This window comes from Hemitrygon akajei, chromosome 23 (assembly GCF_048418815.1).
Source record: "Hemitrygon akajei chromosome 23, sHemAka1.3, whole genome shotgun sequence".
In the NCBI taxonomy this organism is placed as follows: domain Eukaryota; kingdom Metazoa; phylum Chordata; class Chondrichthyes; order Myliobatiformes; family Dasyatidae; genus Hemitrygon; species Hemitrygon akajei.
In genome coordinates, this window is record NC_133146.1 from 20,168,463 (window position 1) to 20,184,685 (window position 16,223).

General features: G+C 41.5%; 1 protein-coding gene across 2 annotated transcripts in view; it reads left to right on the forward strand.

Moving 5' to 3' along the window:
- Positions 1 to 16,223, forward strand: part of sh3pxd2aa (SH3 and PX domains 2Aa) — a 266,480-nt gene that overhangs the window by 22,999 nt on the left and 227,258 nt on the right. For both annotated transcript variants that reach the window (XM_073027125.1, XM_073027126.1), the window contains exon 2: positions 12 to 92. In XM_073027125.1, the coding sequence (XP_072883226.1) occupies positions 12 to 92 (81 nt within the window). The remainder of the gene's footprint in view (positions 1 to 11; positions 93 to 16,223) is intronic.

Here is a 16,223-nt window from a genome sequence, read left to right on the forward strand (position 1 = left end):
TACTTTTACAGGTTTATGTTATCCAAGTAAACTGGTCAGATAAAACCTCAGATATAATCTACAGACGTTACAGCAAGTTTTTTGACCTACAGGTAGGTTTGTTCTATTCTTTTTAACTCCTAAAGTTTAGAATTGCCAACTGCTGCAGTTTTTCAGAGGTTGACCAATGGCACTCTACAGATATTTTTAAGGGCCCTAAATTTTAGTCTATTTCTAACTAGCAGTTAGAAGCAGTATACTAAGTATATAGCAGTATATAGAAGCCTGTAGCACATATATGTCAAACTCAAGGCCCGCGGGCCAAATCCGGCCCGCGGTGGAATTATCTTTGGCCCGCGAGATAATATCTAATTACTATTAAAGCTGGCCCCAGTAATCGAAGCGCCTATGGCGTATGATATGGCTAATGCTGAGTTTATTGAGGTACCAGGTTTTCAGGGTTTTTAGTGTTTATTCGGCAGTCTTGCTCGGCAGTCTTCTTCATAAGAAACGGAATTTGTAAAGTGAAACATTTTGTAGTTATAGCAGAGACTGAGACACATGAGAGCAGGCTGAAAAAACGGAGGCAACGAAAGCTGCATTCGCACGCGTCCGACTGATCTGGCCTGCATGAAGCTGCATTTTGCTCAATCTGGCCCGTGACCTAAAATGAGTTTGACACCCCTGCAAGTGTAGCAGTATACTACAGGCAGTCCCCGGGTTACGTACGAGTTCCATTCCTGAGTCCGTCTTTAAGTTGGATTTGTACGTAAGTCGGAACAAGTACATCCGGTATTATTTAACGTTAGTTGGTCAAACGTTTGTCTTAGTATATAGTATATATTTTACCTTTCTATGCATATAAAACACTTAAGAAATGTATGTATTCCAATAATTAAGCCACTGTGTTGCTTAGTAATAATTGTAGCTTTCATCAGGGCAAGGCCTTTCACATGCTCCATTATTCTCACTTTATCTGTTATCCTGTAAAATTGTTCTGATCGTTGACCGACTGTGGCCTAACGCTTTTCCAATGACCGATGGCATTTCACCTCTTTCCAAACGCTTTATTATTTACACTTTATTTTCAATCGCGATTGCTTCCTGTCAATGGAACAGGAACACTGAGGGCGGCGGGTCCTGAGCTGCGCCGGCTCCCGAGGTCCACTGGGTCCTAAGGACCATTGCACTGAGACAGGTTAAATGGGACAAGTGGGGGCTGTGCTGGGTTTGGGTATTTGATCCTCCACAATATTCCACATGGGAATTGAAACTGGAGGTGGCAGTGTTTTTTTACGAGGTTGAGTTGCGAGATCGACATCAACCTGGCATGGTTGGTGCGGGGGTCACTGGATCGACATCAACCCGGCATGGGAGTGGTCTGTCACTGGATCAAACTTGGGAACTCGGGGTGGGATCAGGGTGAATCTTACTAAGAAAAATTTAAGCCAAATACAAAGTTAAACACTCAACACAGTGTCAACGGCAACGACTTAAAATGGCGGGCAACGTTCTTCTTCCTTGGTTCATAAGTACGAGTTGTCCGTAAGTCGGATGTTCGTAACTCGGAGACTACCTGTATTTGTAAACTATTTCTGTCCCTAAAGACAGAGAAGAAATAATGCTCTTAATTGTAAATGCAAATCTGAAGAAAAATGTGGGTCTTTTTTCCATTAGGTTGCATGATGTTTGATTCTAGGACAGTAGATTGATTCTCTTTGATACAGATTGAATGAACTATTTCTTCAATATTGAGCATGGCATATTTGAAGATAATGCTAACCATAAGATATAGCAGCAGAATTAGGCCATTTGGCCCATCAAGTCTTCTCTGCCATTATGTCATGGCATGATTGAATTCTCCTCTCAGCCCCAATCTCCTGCCTTCTCCCTGTATCCCTCCTTGCCCATACCAGTCAAGAATCTGTCAACCTCTCCTTAAGTATACCTAAAGACTTGGCCTCTTCAGCTGCCTGTGGCAAACAATTCCACAGATTCACCACTCTGACTAAAGAAATTCGTCCACATCTCTGTTCCAAAGGGACACCCCTCTATTCTGAGGCTGTATCCACTGGTCTTAGAATGTCCCATCATAGGAAACATCCTCTCCATATTCACTCTTATCAAGGCCATTCACCATTTGATAGGTTTCAATGAGGTCTCCCCTCATTCTTCTGAATTCTAGTGAATACAGGCCCAGAGCCATCAAACGCTCTTCATATGACAAACCATTTAATCCTGGAATCATTTTTGTGAACTTCCTTTGAGCCCTCTCCAGTTTCAGCACACCCTATCTAAGATGAAGGACCCAAAACTGCTCACTAGAGTCCAAGTGAGGCCTCACCACTACTTTATAAAGTCTCAGCATTACATCGTTGCTTTTACATTCTAGTCCTCTTGAAATGAATGCTAGCATTGCATTTGCCTTCCTCATAGACTCAACCTGCAAATTAAACCTTTAAGGAATCCTACACAAGAACTTCTAAGCCCTTTTGCCAACCAATATAAATCTACTACTTGATCATTCTAACCTTTCCTTCCTACACAGTCTATTACCCTCTATTTTCCTTACATCCATCTGCCTATTTGAGTCTATTAAATATCCTTAATCAGCCTCTACTACCATCCCCAGCATTGTGTTTCAGGCACTAAACACCCTCTGTGGTTTAAAAAAAAATTACCTCTGACACCTTAAACGGATGTCCTCTGATATTTTCCATTGCCACCCTGGGAAAAGTTGCTGGCTGTCCACTCCATCAACGTATCTCATAACCTGATACACGCCTATCAAGTCTCCTCTTCCTCTTGAATTGTCCTTCATTGTGTTGTCCACTCTACTTATGACTCTCGAGTAAGATAAAATATTAATTTACAGAGCAAAACTATGAAGGACAAATCAGAGGATGCAGTGATGAAGCCAACCTTGAGAATTTGCTTAAAAAAGAAGGGAATTTATCAAAATAATTATTATCCAGTCAATTTTGCATTGGTAGTGTGCAAATTATTGGAAAAGATAGAAAATGTAAATTGTTACTTGGGCTTCAATGAAGAAAAGGCGGTGGATTTTTTTGGTGGATGTTGCATTCCAGTGACATGTTTGTACTTTTTGAGAAGTTGACATGGATGATGAGGATATATTGCATTTGATATAAGGATTTCAGCGACGTTTTTGATTTGGTTGTCAGAAGCAAGACAGGACAGTAAAAATAAAAGCAGAGTTCAAAAACATCAAAGTTCAAAGTAAATTTATTAGCCAAGAACATATATGTCACCATATACAACTCAGAGATTCACTTTATTGCAGACATACTCAATAAATCTGTGATAGAGTAATAATCAATGAAAGACTACATCAACTTGGACATTCAGCCACTGTGCAAAAGACCACAAACTGTAATTACAAAAAAATAAGCAATGAATATCGAGTGTATGAGATGAAAAGTCCTTGAAAGTGAGTCCATAGTTTGTGGGAACATTTCAATGATGGAGGTGAGTAAAGTTATTTCTTTTGCATCAAGGGCCTTATGTTTGAAGGATAATAACTATTGTAGCTGGTGGTGAGTCCTGAGGCTTTTGTACCTTGATGCAGCAGTGAGAAGAGTGCATATCCTGGGTAGTGGGGGGGGGGGGGTGGTGGAAGGGTCCCTAATGACAGATGCTGCTTTCCTGCAACAGCTTTTCATGTGGATGGGATGTGCTCACTGGTGAGGACAGCTTTACCTGTGACGGACTGGCCCACATCCACTACTTTTAGTGGATGTTCTGTTAAAGGGCAATAGAGTTTCCATAGTAGGCTGTGATGCAGCCACTCAGTATGCTCTCCACTACACATCTGTAGAGGTTTGTCAAAGTTTAGGTATCATATTGAATCATTGCAAACTCGCAAGGAAATAGAGGTGCTGCTATGTTTTCTTCGTAGTTGCACTTGTGTGCTGGGCTGAGGACAGGTGCTCTGAAATAACACTGAGGAATTTAAAGTTGCAGACCCTCTCCAGCTCTGATATCCCAATGAGAACTGGCTCATGGACCTCTGGTTTCCTTTTCCTGGTGTTTTTAACTAGCCCCTTGGTCTTGCTCACATTAAGTAAGAGGTTGTTGTTGTAGCACCATTCAGCCAGATTTTCATTTTCACTCCTATATGCTGATTCATCACCACCTTTGAATCTGTCTGAGACAGTAGCAGAAACATAGAAAACCTACAGCACAATACAGGCCTTTAGGGCCATAAAGCTGTGTCAAACAAGTCCTTACCTTACAAATTACTTAGGGTTACCCGTAGCCCTCTATTTTTCTGAGCTCCGTGTACCTGTCCAAGAGTCTCTTAAAAGACCCTATAGTATCCGCCTCTATCACCATCGCCAGTAGCCTATTCCATGCACTCACCACTCTCTGCGTTTTAAAAGAACAACTTACCCCTGACATCTCCTCTGTACCTACTTCCAAGCACCTTAAAACTGTGCCCTTTCATGCTAGCCATTTCAGCCCTGGGAAAAAGCCTCTGACTATCCACATGATCAATGCCTCCCATCATCTTATACACACCTATCAGGTCACCCCTCATTCTCCATCACTCCAAGGAAAAAGGGCCGAGTTCACTCAACCTATTCTCATAAGGCATGCTCCCCAATCCAGGCAACATCCTTGTAAATCTCCTCTGCACCCTTTCTATGATTTCCACATCCTTCCTGAAGTGAGGTGACCAGAACTGAGCACAGTACTCCAAGTGGGGTCTGACCAGGGTCCTGTATAGCTGCAACATTACCTTTTGGCTCTTAAACTCAATCTAACAATTGATGAAGGCCAATCGACCATATGCTTTCTTAACCACAGAGTCAACCTGCGCAGCAGCTTTGAGTGTCCTATGGACTCGGACCCCAAGATCCCTCTGATCCTCCACACTGCCAAGAGTCTTACCATTATATTCTATAGAATATATGCTATATTCTGCCATCATATTTGACCTACCAGAATGAACCACCTCACACTTACCTGGGTTGAACTCCATCTGCCACTTCAGCCCAGTTGTGCATCCTATCAATGTCCCACTGTAACCTCTGACATGCTGACAATTCCTAATCATATTATGCCTCTCCCAATGTTAATAAGTCCTGCCTCTCGGGATCTTCATCAATTTACCAACCACTAAAGTAAGACTCACTGGGCTATCTCTTGTGTTTTCAGCAAACTTGAATATGGCATTGGAGTTGTACTTGGCCACATAGTCTTAAGTGTAAAATGAGAAGAGCAGTGGGCAAAGCACACAACCTTGTGGTGCACCTCTGTTGATGGAGATCATGGAGGAGATGTTGCCAATCCAAACTGACTGAGGTCAGTTTCACTGGTGTCTCTAGAGATGCTGCTCATTAGCCCCTCACTAACAGCCAGTGGTGTGAAAACCACGTTTCTCAGACTCTGTACAGTCGGCCCTCCTTATCCATGGATTCCGCATGTGCAGATTGAACCAACCACGGATCAGGAAAACCCAGAAGTTCTTTCTCCAGCACTCGTTTGAGCATGTACAGACTATTTTTTCTTGTCCCTAAACAATACAGTATAACAACTATTTACATAGCATTTACATTGTATTAGGTATTATAAGTAATCTAGAGATTATTTAAAAGTATAGGAAGTCCCCGGGTTATGAATGAGTTCCATTCCTGAGTCCGTCTTTAAGTCAGATTTGAAGTCGGAACAGGTACATCCAGTATTACTTAGCGTCAGTTAGTCAAACGTTTTTCTTAGTATATAGTACATATTTTACCTTTCTGTGCATATAAAACACTTAAGAAGCATACATATTCCAATAATTAAACCACTGCGTTGCTTAGCCTTTCACATGCTCCATTAAAATTGTTCCGATCGTTGACCGACTGTAGCCTAATGCTTTTCCAATGACCGATGGCATTTCACCTGTTTCCGATCGCTTTATTACTTCCACCTTATTTTCAATTGTGATCATGTTTATTTTCGTGAACAGAAACACTGCTGATTCAGAGCTATGCCGCTGGGTCCTAATGTCCACTGCACTGAGACATGTTAAATAAAGTCTGGAGTTCTGCTGGATCTTAAAGACCACTGCACTGAGCTAGGTTAAATAAGGGACTTGAGCATCTGCGTTTTTTAGTATCCGCAGGGGGTCTCGGAACCAATCCCCCGCAGATAAGGAGGGCCGACTGTACATCTAGGGTAGATATGACTTGGGTCCTACCAAACCTGTGAGGTTGGGATGTCTTGCCCACCCAATTTGTGTGAATACTGTACAACTTACTACTCATGCAATCGTCTGGCAGCAAGAAATTACATAACATGCGCTGCGTATAATTATAAAATATATTTATGAATATTAAATTAACCAAACAGTTATTAAAGAAAGGAAAAACAAAATAAAAAGGCCCATCATAATTGAACAGTTAAGTGTGCACGCAAGTTGGAGCTCATCTTGAAGTTGGCTTAACTTGAGTGCTGGACCCTCAGTCTGTGCGAAAGCATACACCACTTTCAGAATGTTGCTCGAAATCCTTCTTGAACAATTGGGCTCCCACACAGGAGTATTAGTCCCTTCTCCTTGAAACTATTCATCTGCACAAAACGCCTTATGCAACAGGGATGATATTCTTAGCCATCTTCCCTCCTGTCTTCTCCCAGTTCCTGCCAAAAAGACCTTGACCCACCCTAATGTCTGTCACAAAAACCTCTCTGTCCTCTAGAACCTTCTGCCAATTCCACCATTCTGATTGACTGGCACACCATTCCTAAGTTGAACAAAGCCCCTTATCTTAGTTCAAACCAAACAGGCTGAAAGCAGAACAGATGGCTCTTACAGAACTGATAAAATTAAGTACCTGCAGCATAGCAGTAAAAACCTTAACCAGGGCATTCCACCTCCTACATTCATGCTGATGTCATTAATATCACAAACAGCAAAGGTCCTGCATTTATTCCTGTGGCACACAACTAGTCACAAAAAAGTGACTCTGAAAATCATTCTTCCACCACTCTGCCTCCTAAAACTAGGCTTTCTTTGTGATTGCATTTGTGTGCTGGGCCTGGGATATTTCTTCTGGTATGTTAAAGCCCAGGAACTTGGAGCTGCTGACTCTCTCCTCTGCTAATTACCCATTGTAGACTGGAGATGTTCACCATCCTTCCTCTTCCTATAATCAATTAAGCACAAGGCCATATTAAAAAGATCAAGGTGTAAAAGCCAAGTGTAATGTTTTGTAACTTCAAAACATTAAACTAATTCAAAGAAATACACGGGAGTCAAAGAATGCAGGTGTAACTTCATCTACTGTAAGTGAGGCGTGCATGTATCATGTGGTAGTGTGATGTATGAAATTAATGGATTTTTGCATATAACCTGTAATTTAAATGACCAAAAATGCTTAATTAAGTGTACTGTATGTAAAAGATTACTGAAATGTTATTGTAATATCAAATACACAACTCTCTTCCCTGCTTAGCTATAAACGCCAACTCAATTGAGAATATATCTTAACACACAGTACAGTATACTTTTACAAGGAGCTTTTTGTCTCCCACTTGTAGTTCATGCAATAACATTAATGCATGCAGAGTAGATTTTGGTTCTTTATACCCACAAAAGCCAAATGCAACGTTCCTGAAGCTCCTTGAATTCTCTTCCAGCTTAAAACCAAGCTACATTTTGCAAGTAACCTCTTGGTTAACATATCAGAAGCTTTCTCAGATACAGTATGTTGCCTCCAAAAACTGTTGTAGTTGGACAACTGCTTTTGTCACTTCCATGTTTCCACTGAGCAGCATGGTCCCTCCTTGGTCTGATATGCTTTCCTACCAGAGGCACAAGGGTTGGCACCAATACCTGCTTGTTCTCTGTGGGTGATGGTTCATGGTGTTTGGCATGGAGACAGTTATGGCATCATCCAGTATAGTCCTTGATTCGCATTCATATGGCTTCATTGCATGGGATGTGGCATGCAAATGGTAGGTGGATCTCCTGTCAAGTTTAGTTGTCTCAGCCAATCACGCCTTACAATGCTGGCCCTTATGTTTTATCACATACAAGTTCAATGTGGCTTGGTTGTTGTATTTCGTAGTTACAGATGTCATTCCCACAAGGAGTTACCTTTTCTTCATTATAAGTTCTTAGTTGGATACCTGCAGGTTTCTGTTTGGTATCTTTGAGATGTTGTTCAAACGTGTTTTGTGGAATGACTGAAACAGCTGAACCAGTGTCTAATTCCATTTTAATTAATTTGCTATTTATTTAAGCCATACTGCTTGTTTATTGTTTATTTTCACACACTAAATCTCAAGATGTACTGTCCAGTGTCACTTACCAGGTTTTTCGTCAATGCAGCTTTCATGCAGATTAATGCTCTTTTTGAAACCGCAACTTGACTTTAGTCTATTTATTTTTGTCAGCCCGGCATGTTCTTTGTATGTGTCCTACTTTGTTGCATTTTCTGCAAGCTTCTTCTTTAAATCTACGTTTGTTGGTGAACATGAGCCCCTGCCACAATGGTAACACAATTTTTGGCCTAGCTGGTTTCTGTTTAGATGCTGCATTTTTGTTCACGCTCACTATCATTCCTGACTGCAACTCAATTGCATCTCTGTCTGTGGTTTCCATTGAAACGGCAATTTCCACTGCTCTTTTAAATGTAAGCTGTGCTTCAGTTAGGAGCCATTTTTGAATGCTTTCTTTTTAAGATTTCACGAACTAAATGGTCTCTTAGTATATCATTAAGACCATTACCAAACTGATAATGCTCAGACAATCTCTTCAATTCAAGTGCGTATGCTGACTTAGTCTCCCCTTTCTTTTGATTCCATTTATGAAACTTAAAGCATTCTGCACTCAACAAAGCCTTTGGTTCTAAATGCTCCAGCATTAAGTTTGCAATACCAGCAAAGCTCATTTCTGATTATTTGGTTGGAGCAGTCAAACTTTAAAGCAAACTGTATAATTTAAACCCAGTCAACAACACACACAAAATGCTGGTAGAACACAGCAGGCTAGGCAGCATCTATAGGGAGAAGCGTCTGTAGATGCTGCCTAGCCTGCTGTGTTCTACCAGCATTTTGTGTGTGTTGTTGTTTGAATTTCCAGCATCTGCAGATTTCCTCGTGTTTGCAATTTAAACCCAGTACTTGCTTCCATTATGCTGCTGGCATTTAGGGCAACAATGAATTGCTGTTTCTATAACAATTTTTTTGACTAGTCAGGATTGTACGCCCTGAGCTAAACCCCTGAACCTGGACCCCGGTGGACCACTCTTGGTCTGGGCTCTACTCTTTGACCTGTTTGGCATGGGTGACCCTACCAAGAGCCAAAGCACAAGGCCCTGACTCCAGACAACATAGCTCTCCAGGTCATTGAGGTACACAAACCTCCAAATCGTGCTACAAGGTTGTGGTTCTCTTGGAGGTTTGAGCCCTATACACTTACCAAAATTGGCACTTGCTTCTCATTGGTTATTTCATTTGCTTGAAACTACTGTTCCAGTAGTTCAGTATACATGAGCTGGTTACCTGTCATGTAATAAAAGTTGCCAATCTTTCCAATGTAGCCGGCTATTTCTGACCTATTTCTGACATTCCAGACACCCAAAATGAATGTTAATCTGTTGTCCAGATCTGCATTCTAAACTTAATCTATAGTGCATGTTCAGGTCTAAAGCATGGTTGCTGAAAATATTTTGCTAAGTCCAGAATGTGCCCTAATCGTCCCTTCTCTTGGCCCTCCTGGACAAAAATAAATCAGTACCAGGAAAGGCCAACCTTAAGGAGGACTTACTTAAATAAGTCAGCAGAAATGCCCTACCTCGGAACCTCTCCCAATTACTCTGTGCATATTCATCTATGCTATCATTCTTAATGTCTACCTGCAAGATGCTAAGCATTGTTCCAGAAATTTGTCGAACAGTCTTTAAAATGCAACTTCATAATTTGTATGCCTGTAGCCTCCTACCCTGCTGGTCGATTGCAGTTTAGCCACATTCTTTATCTTCACCCCTTCATTTTCTGATAGCTAAAACTCCGTAGTGGCTATCAGTGTGTTGCTCTCTGGTTAGGGGCATCAGCAAGGTTAATGTACCAGGCTCGTAGGCCCTCTTATCGATGTATTGGGGGGGGGGGGGTGAAGTTGGAGTGTTCTCTATTTGAATGACTGAAATGACCTCACCTTAGTGGCACCCCCTTCTGGACTGTCCAGGTGATCATTGACCCAACCACTGAAAAGGCCCAGCTCATTTGTATTCACTCTCCATTCAGGCTGGGGTGACTGCCTTCATATGTCGTTTATAATTTCTTTTATTTCTCAGTCTGCCATGCAATCGAAGTTGTGGAACCTGATGTCTCTGCTGTAACTCAGGTTCCTTCCATTTTTTCTATTCAATCATCTGTCTTCAACAAACATTAGAGAGTGCCACTACCATTATACTTTTAAGTGAGCATGACAGCAAGCCATGAATAGCATGTTTGTGTCCTCTGCCTTTGTGTTTGCTGTGAGTCTGCTTCCATCAGCTGTGGTCAGGTCTGATGTAGCCAGCTGGTGTTCATCTTTTGTGTTCTCTGCAATGACACTGTTACCAGATACAGTTGATCTCTTGCTCTGTCTGTGAGGGTGACAAGAAGGTGGTTTATATGGTTTAACCTGAGTCCAGTGTTTCCACTGGCTGCCTCACTGGGACTGTACACCAATACAACATTATTTGTCTGGAGCACCATCAGTGGTTCTCTCCACCTGGGAGTGAAACCTATTCTGTCAACTAGCTCCCTTACTGTGACTTGGTCACCTGGTTGTATGAAGAATACCTTCTCTCCCTTGGATCTCTCTAATCTGTGATATGTCACTGCTACTTTGCTTGATCCTCAATGGTTGCAATGGTCCTTCATATCTCCATGTAATCTTAATAAATTGGCAGTTATAGTTTCTTTCCCTACACATGTAATTTCTACTGTTTCTTGTTCTTCTGCTGCCCTCCTTGCATTGATGTCTGCCCACTCTTTCTCTTTATTCTCCTACTATCCCCTTTCTGGTGAGTCTTTACTGCTACATCCTCAGGCAACTGCACTACTTCTAACAGCTCCTGACTGTTCTTAGCCCCTCCCTTGGGACCTCCTAACGTGATTCCCACACATTGCCTTGTCTCTCCTTCTTGCTTGGGGCTGCAATCTCTCTGTGGGTCATGTTAACTGCTTTGTGGGTCACACATGTTTACACCCTGTCTTGTCCATGTTATTTCTCCTTTTCTGAATTTGATAGCACTTACCCAGGATAGTACCTCCATTGTTTGGGCACACCCAAAAATCTACAGAAAACTACACTTCCTCAAGTACCTGGGAGTAAATTCTCTCCTCCCTCATTGTTTCACCTCCTACACTGGTAGTGTATATCACCTCTCCAGTCATGGGCAAGGGTAGATCAATTATTGATACAGACTATCCCATGTCTACTAACATTTCATATTGCTAGCCCCCTAATAAACCTCTTCTGTACATCCTTGGATGACCACTACTGGCAATAGAATCTGCAGTCAGCCATTTGTCTGACCTCACCAGCTATATGATCTGGTCAGCAGTCAAATTTCAAAGAGAGGGCACTGCTGTGGATTCTGCCTACTTTGGAGAGTGGTCTTTTATTCAACAAAAATGAGCAGCAGGTATCATATTGAGAACCTTTTGGAGGAAGAGCCCTGTTTGACCCAATATTACATGATATTTTATAAGCTAAACATCAAAGGACAGGTTTATTTTTACAATACTTATTTTAAATTGCATATTAATTTCACATCACCTCCTACACACTCACATTCCAGGCACCCAAAATAAATGTTAATCAGCGTTGTCTAGTTTTTCAGTTAACTGGTGTTCACAGCTCTAGGAATCTATTGTCCAGATTTGCATTTAAAATTTAATCTACACTCCACATTAAGGTCTAAAGATTGGTTGCTGAAGTTAATACTTTGCTATACACCTCAAGTCCAGAAAATACCCTAACAGTTTTAAAAATACCTTGTCACCAATGTTATGTTTTGTAACTTCAAAATATTAAACTAATTCAAAGAAAAACATGGGAGTCCAAGAATGCAGGTGTAACTTCATCTTTACTGTAAGTGAGGTGCCCAAGTGTCACATGGTAGTGTGATGATGTATGCAGTTAATGGATTTGAAAACAATATAATCCATAATTATTTAAATGAATAAAATTACCTAAATATTTAAATATCAAAGACACAACACTGAGGACAAAGTATGAATTGGTATTCGGCTCACTACTCTAGGAGTTTTACTCAGTGCTGAACTGACTCTGCAACCACTGGCACTCATCTCAGCACTGAACTGGTTCCTTGGCTATGGCCTGCAGCTATCGGGCTCCTGGACCATCTTCACTCGCCTCAGCGCTGTACTGGCTCTGTGACCGTGGGCTCACTTTCAGGGACTTTGCGGTTCATGTACTGTGTGTTATTTGTTTACCCCTTTATTGTTTGCACGATCTGTTCTTTTTCTGCACATAGGGTGCTTGATGGTCTTTGTGTGGGATTTTAATGGGTTCTAGTGTGTTTCTTTGTTTTGTGGCTGCCTGCAAAAAGATGAATCTCAAGGTTGTATATAGTATACATTGATAATAAATGTACTTTGAACATCATCCTAACAGGGACCTGCTACTCCTGGACTCTTGATTTTTAACTCTTATAGGAACTTATTTTGGAAAGAGTGGTGAATGCTTGGGATTTGTTCACTGGAAGGTGATGGAGGCTGGATCACTGGGGGTATTGAAAAAAAAAAGGATATATTTTTGAAAGATCGGGAAATGGAAGTCTATGTAGAACTGGCACATTAGAAGAGATGAAGCCTGCACAGATCAGTCATGGTCATGTTGAATGACAGCAGGCTTAAGGAGCCAATTTGTATAGTCTTGCTTCTATTTCCTAATATTCTCATTTCATGCTTAACCCTTTATATGGTGGGATTGCTTGATGCTTCTGTTTCCAAGTATGTTTGCATGTTTGTAGTAGTCAGAGCTTGTTACTTGTCAGAATCTGTAGAGGAAGTTAGAATCCATAGATAATGAAAGTTTAATCAGAATGTATTCAATGTGTATTTGGAAACTGTTGGTCAGTGCGGTTAAGGTGAAAGGTAACTGTTTCAGTTCCCTTGATGTGGCAAAGTGTACAAGCAGGCACTGTATATAACAGGAAAAGATCTGGAGAAGGAAAGATATTAGATTCTAAAAGCTTCCATTGATCTAGCTAGCATTCTGATTTCTAAAGCACTAAATGCTTGGACATAGAGGTGCTAGGGTTATTTCAACATTGTAACACTAAAATTAATTTCTTGTTTACATGAACAGGCTGTTTTAAATATATAATGCAGTATATGTGTGGCTGTGCGTGTGTATAGGTGCATGTGTGTGGGTGTGTGTATGTGTGCGTGTGTATATATATAAAAAATAATCACTATCTATATCTATATATGCACACGTATAGTGTTATGGTACCATGGCAGGAAGGAATTAATGCTTCAACACAAATGTGAGAGTGTTTGAAGATGGGTTTGTGCACTTAGATTGTTGTGTGCCAGGAAGAGTGAAGATGATAGATGATAAGGCACGTAATGCCTTTTAGGGGAGCTATAGATAAACACGTGAGAAAGGAAGGAATATATTTATGCTGATATAGTTGGATAAGGATGATTGAAGGATGCACACAATGGCAGATTGTTGGGTCATATAAACCTCCTCCTGTGTTGAAATGCAATTCTGTCTTCCGCATGCCCCTCACCACACTCCCCTGTTAGAAGAGTGAGGAGAACACATACATATAAGCCAGGATGGCGGTGCGTTGGATGGTTAAAGCAATAAGCAGGTTGAAGTCTGTGGTCATTTTTTCTGGACAGAAAAATGCATTTAGTTTTACCATTTCAGGGGAGGTAAGTTATGACCACCAAATGTAGTACATCACATTGGAAGATGTGCAATTGAATCATTACATTATTTTGAAGGAATTTTGAGATTGTTAGAAAGGTAGAGATTTAAAAAAAAGACAATTGCATCTGTGTTTGGACAGGAATGTGACACGAAAAGAGGAGTTGCTCAGTGCAGGGGTTCCCAACCTTTTTTATGCAATAGACCAATAACATTAAGCAAGGGGTCTGTGGACCCCAGGTTTGGAACCCTTGGCTTAGTTGAATCAGAGATCTGGACCAGAGTTAAAAGTCAATTGGAATGCTGAAATGGGTGTGTGTAAGAGTGAGGGAAATCCAAAGAAAAGTTAGCACAATTTTAGAATAAGGTGCTGCCATTTATGATGGGATCTGAGGTGATGATACTTTGCAATTGTCTAACTTGGGGAGCTAAGGAGCTGATTGTTTCTCAGCTGTGGAGCTTTGGTTTCTACTCCTTGTGCCTTATATTGGAAAGCCTTAGCTAACCTTTCTTATTTATAGGATAAGTCAAAAAGTTTCAAAGAAAAATGTATGTAATCATTCAATGTGGTGTTCTGATTAATGCATATGCATGTTTTAATAGTTATTTTGTAGACATCTTTGGAACAGGAGATTGTAGCAAAAGGAATTGAATGACAATTTTTATTAAGAAGCAGCAAAGACATTTATTTGTCTTGTCCTGATACAAATTGTCCTCATGCTGAAGAACTGAATAATAAATGGGTTCCATTTTTACAGACATCTAAACATGAATTTTGCCAGTAAGTCAAAAAAGGCATAAACATCACTGCATATGGCAGCAATGCCTCCATAGTATTGTAATACATTGCAGGGTGGGAAGAGGCATATTCAAGATAGCTGTGGGAGTTGGTATGTTTATAAAAGATGTTGGTTGACAGTTTATTCCTAAAGATGGAGACAGAGATAGAGAGGTCAGAAATGGACCAAATGAATTTAAGAATAGAATAGAAATTGGAGACAAAGTTGATGAAATTAAACATGAGGAAATCTGCAGATGCTGGAAATTAAAGCAACACACAAAATGCTGGTGGAAGGCAGCAGGCCAGGCAGCATCTATAGGAAGAAGTACAGTCAACGTTTCGGGCCAAGACCCTTCATCAGGACTAACAAAGAAAAGATAGTAAGCGATATGAGAGGGGGAGGGGGAAATCCAAAATGATAGGAGAAGGCAATGGGGGAGGGATAAAGCTAAGAGCTGGGAAGTTGATTGGCAAAAGGGATGCACAGCTGGAGAAGGGAAAGGATCATGGGACAGGAGGCCTAGGGAGAAAGAAAGGGGGAGGGGAGCACCAGAGAGAGATGGAGAACAGGTAAGGAGTGATTGTGAGACGGGCAGAGAGAGAAAAAAGAGGAAAAAGCAGGGGATAATAAATAAGGGAATGGAGCAAGAAGGGGAGGAGGGGCATTAACGGAACTTAGAGAAATCAATGTTCATGCCATTGGGTTGGAGGCTACCCAGATGGAATATCAGGTGTTGTTCCTCCAATCTGAGTGTGGCTTCATCTTGATAGTAGAGGTCATGGATAGACATATCAGAATGGGAATGGGTCGTGGAATTAAGATGTGTGGCCACTAGGAGGTCCTGCTTTCTCTGGGGGACAGAGCGTAGGTGTTCAGCAAAACGGTCTCCCAGTCTGTGTCGGGTCTCACCAATATATAGAAGGCTGCTCGGAAGCATCAGACGCAGTATATCACTCCAGCCGACTCACAGGTGAAGTGTCACCTCTAACAGCGCCTCTCCCCCCTCCCTTATTAGCAGGTTTTATAGTAAGGTTGGAATTGGTGCAGAGGGAATGAAGAGCAGAACGTTCGAAAGGAGTGACGTTGGAATTGGAACAAGGTGTGGAGAAGTTGATTTGATTGATGTCCCGTCGGCAGTTAGCAATAAAGAGATCCAGAGCGGGGTGTTCGGGGTGCTCACTCCTCTGGTCTTCTCCCTGCTCTTCACTCCCTCCGTACCAATCCCAACCTTACTATAAAACCTGCTGATAAGGGGAGCGCTGTTGTAGTCTGGCGTACTGACCTCTATCTTGCTCCCCTCCCCCTTTCTTTCTCCCTAGGCCTCCTGTCCCATGATCCTTTCCCTTCTCCAGCTGTGCATCCCTTTTGCCAATCAACTTTCCAGCTCTTAGCTTTATCCCTCCCCCTCCTGTCTTCTCCTATCATTTTGGATTTCCCCCTCCCCCTCCCACTTTCATATCTCTTACTATCTTTTCCTTCAGTTAGTCCTGACGAAGGGTCTTGGCCCAAAATGTCGACTGTACTTCTTATAGATACTGCCTGGCCTGCTG